Source organism: Mastomys coucha, unplaced genomic scaffold (assembly GCF_008632895.1).
Source record: "Mastomys coucha isolate ucsf_1 unplaced genomic scaffold, UCSF_Mcou_1 pScaffold20, whole genome shotgun sequence".
Taxonomy (NCBI): domain Eukaryota; kingdom Metazoa; phylum Chordata; class Mammalia; order Rodentia; family Muridae; genus Mastomys; species Mastomys coucha.
In genome coordinates, this window is record NW_022196903.1 from 27,931,570 (window position 1) to 27,937,569 (window position 6,000).

Below are 6,000 nucleotides of genomic sequence, written 5' to 3' on the forward strand. Positions count from 1 at the left end.
TGGTGAGATACAATGGCTGTGAGTATTGTAAATGGACATCTATGCCACACAACTCCACAATCAGTAAGAAAGTTACGAGCAGAAACATACGCTTCAGTATCTCACACATGAGTAGTTAAGGAAACGTGAAGACAGCCAATACGCAGGTTATTAAGACAAGCAAAAGGCTGAACCCAAACCGCATCATACATGTGAGCTGCCACTGGCTCCTACAGGATCAAGTTTTCAGTTTCTGTGAAATCGTCCATGCCTCATCACATGTATGTAAGGAGTATTTTCATTAATTCTTAAACTAAGTAAACAAGGCAGTTTGTCCACATTCAGGTAAAGAGCCACTGTGAGAAGAGTTTTCCAGGTATAAGGGGCAAAGGACCAAGAAGGGGGACAGAAAAAATGGTCACGAGAAATGCCCCCAGTAACTTCCTAAAACATGAGCACCATTAACCTTGTCCTCTCCTTGTCTTTAGCCTCCACACTGTGAGACTGACTGTGATTGACATGGCCCCTCAGACAGCTGGCCTGACACTTTCTCTAATTCCTCAAAACATGCTTCAGGTCAAACAGACAGCAGACAGAATCAGAAGTGAGCTGCTCAGTCCTTTGTTTCTCCTTTAAACTGACTGGCTTCCCTTCTGACCCTCCTTCCCTGAGTGTGCCACGCAATAGTATGCTCAATGTGCTGACCACAGTCAGCTCACTGGCATTTCCCTCCTGGTCTATCACCTCCACTCTAGCAACACCTTCTTCCCCATTCAGCCTGGCACCTGAGACTGGTCACTAAGAAAGAACTTTATAAACTGACTTCACCTTTCACTCCTCTTTTTGCACCTGGTCATAGGTTTACTTTTCAAATAAAGGAATAAAGGGTTAAAAAAACAAAAAAGAAAGAAAAGAAAAAGCTGTTAGCAATTTATTATATAGTTCACAAAGAACTAGAAGAGAATTCTAAGCTTCTCAACACACACTTTGCTAATTTGATCAGACACATTGTATACATGGGCTAACATCACATTGAACTCCATCATCATGGATAAGTATTAAAGTCAGCCAGTAAAAAACAAAGTAAAAGAACAAACTAGCAAGCATCCTAATATTAATGTGTGGGGAAACTGCGAAGCTGAGATAGACAGAGACAGAGCCACTAGAGGAGACAGGAAAAGTGGGCCTTTCTCTCATCTAGGTTTAGCAGTTTTCAGTTACTTACTGGGCAGGAAGTTTTGAAATTCAAAGCCCTCCATATAAGGCCTTCTGTTCCATCTCACTGGTGTCCTAGTGTGTTCTAGCAAGGACTAAAGGCCCTGAACAGTTTCATCTGCATTTCTAGGAAGAAAAGGAGAGACTGAACAGTCTAGACTAGATAGAGTCTTGAACCAGAAGAGAAGCAGCCAATGGAAGTTTTGTTTAATAAGTGGTAGGGATAAAGAGGATACTAATCATCATGGGAAACCACATTTCAGAAAAGTGTTCTGTAATCTACCAATATAGTTGCATACATATATCATTTATTCAAATTCAAAGTTGTATATCAGAAACCTTAAAAAAATTACAGGAAAACACACTCTAGTATAAACCATGATCATGTCAGGAAAAGTATGGTTGGGTGACCTTTAAATTTTTGTTAATTATCTTTTAAAGTATTTATATAGTCTTTAAAATTAAAAAATGTTTTACTAAAAAAACTTCTCATTGTTTTTTAAAAGGCTTCTCCAAGCCAGACATTTTTTTCTTTGTAAGGTCTAGAGAGTGGCTGGTAAATTTTCAGCTCACCTTTCTGGCGCTTTCCCAGGGAAGCATCTGGAAGTGCCCAGCAAAAGAGAAAGAAGGCCAAGCCCATGGCCAGTGCAGCAGAGACAATAAAGTCAAGGAAGGAAACACAAACAAGCAACATCTCCCCAGGCGCCACATGTGCCGACAATTCTTTAATACTTGTAAAGTAACCTACCTCAACATCCTGGATGGTCAACCTTAATCAGCTACTTGTAATATATAAAACTCAAGAAAACCTGGCCAAGGGACCGTTACTGTTCTCAACACTAAAAGCTGGAACAGAGAGCTTGGCTACCCAACCTCAGGGATGCCCAGGATGACAAGATGTCTTTAGTAACCAGGACGAGACTCACCAGATGCTTTGTCTTCATGCGCTCCTCCTCACTGGATATTCTTTCCCGAAGGACAGCTCTAGTCAACTGCTCATTGGCTGCAGCCCTCTCTCTTTCTAGGTCCCTTGCTTGCTTAAGGCTGAAAAGACAAAAAAGGTAATAATACTTTCTTTTAAATTATTTTAATAACAAATTATTTGTAGATTAGTTAATAACCTAAATAGAAAAAATACTTTGCTGGTTGACATCACTTTATATTACATAAAAAACCTGAATAAAAAAGCAGAAACAGACAACCATAAATTCAAAATCTGAAATCATATTGGCCCATAATCTATCAAAACTCTATAGTACAGCAATCCCCTGCAGCTCCCATCCACACATGAAAAACATCAGAATTCTAAGAGAAGAAGATATTGATCCAGCTGTCAGGTAAAACTGAAAACTTTTCACCTAAATATCCCATCACTGGGGGAAATCTCAGTAAGTAAAGAGTTGGCCCACAAGCATGAGGACCTGAGTCTGTCTCCAGCACCCACACAAAAAGACATCATGGTAGTATGTGTTTGTAATCCTGTACTTGAGAAACAGACAGGAAGATCCCCGGCCAGCTGGCTGGCTTATTGGCCTAATCTACTAGCAAGTCCTAGGTCCCAGGTGCGGTCTCAAAAACCAAGGAAGAAAGCCCCCCTGAAAGCTACTGCTAAGCTAGATTCCTGGCCTGTCCACACACATACACAAACGCACAACGTTCATCAAGCCACCCCTGTGAGAAACATATGAAGGTTTAGCATCATCTTCCTCTCAAAAGTGAGTCGTTTATTTACTGATGTGAGTCAGGCATAGACAACACAGTAGAGGACAGGGTGTTGAGATTCCAGGTTTCTTAACCCTGCATTAAAGCAGAAGTTAGGCAGAAACACAAAGAAGTCTCTCTACCCAGTCTATCACTCCATCTTCCAACAAATGCAAAATAAGCCTTTAATAGTAGGTTCCAGACTGCTGAATGACTGCTCCCACCTACCTTACCTCCAATAGACACCTTACACTTCAGACATGTTCTAGCGAAACAAGAAGACAGCGGTGGCAGTGGCAGGATCTGCACACTACTAATTCTATTAATGAAGCCTACAAATGCATTAAGGTGATCCACAGCTTCGTCACACAATTAGATCCATATTAAGTTATAATCTACTAAAACACCCTCATTGTATATGATAATGATAAATGACTTTGGCACTGGATTTTGCCAAAATGCCTTGCACAGAAAGGCACTCAGAAGCACTGAATGAAAGATCATTTCAGTCTAATCTCGTGGACAAAGATTTTCTGATTGCCTTTTCTCTTTTGAAAGAATAACACTTCTATACCCCAAAGATGTAAGCTATGCTTTAAAAGGAGGTGAAATTGTTATGTTGGTATCATTCTGAGTGAAATTTTCTGAGTGTGAATGGTGAGTGCTAAATTTTACTTGGTGCTAGCCTATCAAAGGGACCCTTGAAAAGAAGCAGAGAACATAAAATTCTTGTTGCTATTTTAAACCATCAGACCATCCTGATACTCTAGCATTCTTAGAAATATGTTATAACAGATAAAATTATCTTATAAAGTATACTCCAGAATTATGCCTTTTTCCCTAGATGGTAAACATCCAAGTTGTTTCTTGAAAAACAAAAACAAAAGAAAACCCAGAAATACATATAAGCTTATCCAAAAGTCACTAAAATATTTAATAAACACAACAGCATGGCACTAGCTGCTGACTCTCTTGCACAGAGGATAATAATTTCAGACCTTACTGCCTCCCCAGATCAGGCGCTCAGAGTGAGGTCCAAACAGCAGCAGGAGCATCTTAGGAGTTTCTGGAATGCAAATTCCCAGACATGGCCACACATTCTGGCATCCAAAACCATGAGGATAGTGTCTTGCAAAATGCCTTTTAGTGCCGTCCCTGCTCCAAGTGATTCTGATACATTCTGCAGCTAGAAAGCCACAGCTCGATACAAAAATACATCCTGGAGACACATCAAAAGGAAGTAACACCAAAATGGAGTGGTCCACATGAGATACTGATAACTGCTAAGGTTGTTGAGATTACAAAACTAGGCATTTGAACCACTTTAATGGGAACATTGCCACACATTTTTAAAAGTTAAAAGTTGCCGGTTTAATATGTTAGGTGACAATTAAAATAGAATAACAGCATTATTTATTATCACTTAGGCATCTCCTGCTACATGCCAGAAGTAGGCTAGGCATTTCACATGTGCACACATACATCCATGTGCTTTATATTCAAAAATGACATTATTCATGAACATAGAATCTACACAACTAGATTTTATCATTCTGTTTGGTATAGCCAATTTTAATAAAGAATAGTTTTCTAGTTGGATTTACTCATATACAGCACAAGTTTAATTACTAATGAAGACATAACTGTTTAACCCAGAGGATCAAAAACTACTGGAAATGAAAGCAAAGAGGCAAACATATTAGCATATAAAAGTCTTCAACATTTAAGAAAACAAGGTCTATATCACCTTGCTGTGTATGAAGACAAACAAGCACTGGGTGAGTTCTTGGGGTCCAAGCCAAGGCACTGTACCTACTGTCGGGTGCAACAGCAGCTCAGTGCCCTGAGCTCTGCTGGGTGGACTGGTGTTAACGTCTACCTTGAACATAAACAAAGCATTTAGCACAATGTGATAAATGTCAATAACTCAAAGTAATAATAGTAATGTGGGTCCAGGAACATATGGAAGCAGAGTGTTCTGATGTGAAGAAAACCTATGTGCATGCAGTGGATTTGGCCTCTGGTGTGTCACGACTCTACCTACCTTCCTACCTACCCTCCTTCCCTCCCTCCCTCTTCCCTTCCTTCCCTTCCTTCCTTCTTTCTTTCCTTTTTTTTTTTTTTCCAAAAGGAAATTTTGCTTGATTCTTTAGATTCTCTTGAACTTCTAGAATCAAAAACATAGCCACCTGCTGACTGTGGTGTCCTGTTCTTTCTTTTCTCTTCGTGTTTGCTGTTGTTATTATTATTCTCTCATATAATACATCCTCCCTACTTCCCCTCCTTACACTTCTCCTAGTTATGCCAGTCTCTCCCCAAACCCACAGTTCCACTTCTGTTTCAGAGGCCAGGCAAGGCAGCCCAGAGATGAAAAAGGTTCCCAAGAGAAGGCAAAAGACTCAGGAACACCCTGGCTCCCATAGTTAGGTGTCCCCATAAACACCAAGCTAACAACCATAGCATATTTGCAGATAATTTAGCACAGACCCATGCAGGCTCTATGACTGCCACTTCAGTCTCTGTGAGCCCCTATGAGCCCTGCTTAGTTGATTCTGTGTTCTCCTGGAGTCCTCAACCCCTCTGGCTTCTATAATTCTTCCTCCCCTTCTTCCTTGGGGTTCCCCAAGCTCCAAGAGGAGAGACCTAATAGGGATCTCCAATTTGGCCTTTCCACCTGATGTTCTGCTGTGGTCTCTGCGCCAGCTCCCATCAGCTGCCAGAGGAAGCCTCTCTGAAGGAGGAGGCTAGGCACTGATCTGAATACAGCAGAGTATCACTAGGAATCACTTTATTGATTTCTTTTTCCTAACATAGGACTCTGAGCCTCCTTTTCCTGGTCATAAAGACAGTGTTGGGCACTGGCTTCCCTTTCATGGAATGTATCTCAACTTAGACCAGTCATTCACTGATTGGCCACTCCCACAAGTTCTGTACCTCCATGGCCCCAGCACATCTTACAGGCAGGATAGATTGTAGATCAAAAGATTTGTGGCTGGGGACTTCTACTTTTTCACAGGCTTCATCCTAACTTTTCTGTGCCTGGCAGTGGTGGTGCACGCCTTTAATCCCAGCACTTGGGAGGCAGAGGCAGGTGGATTTCTGAGT

At 41.0% G+C, this 6,000-nt stretch overlaps 1 protein-coding gene across 2 annotated transcripts in view; it reads right to left on the reverse strand.

Moving 5' to 3' along the window:
• Positions 1-6,000, reverse strand: part of Chchd3 (coiled-coil-helix-coiled-coil-helix domain containing 3) — a 276,351-nt gene that overhangs the window by 174,180 nt on the left and 96,171 nt on the right. For both annotated transcript variants that reach the window (XM_031381451.1, XM_031381452.1), the window contains exon 4: positions 2,121-2,238. In XM_031381451.1, the coding sequence (XP_031237311.1) occupies positions 2,121-2,238 (118 nt within the window). The remainder of the gene's footprint in view (positions 1-2,120; positions 2,239-6,000) is intronic.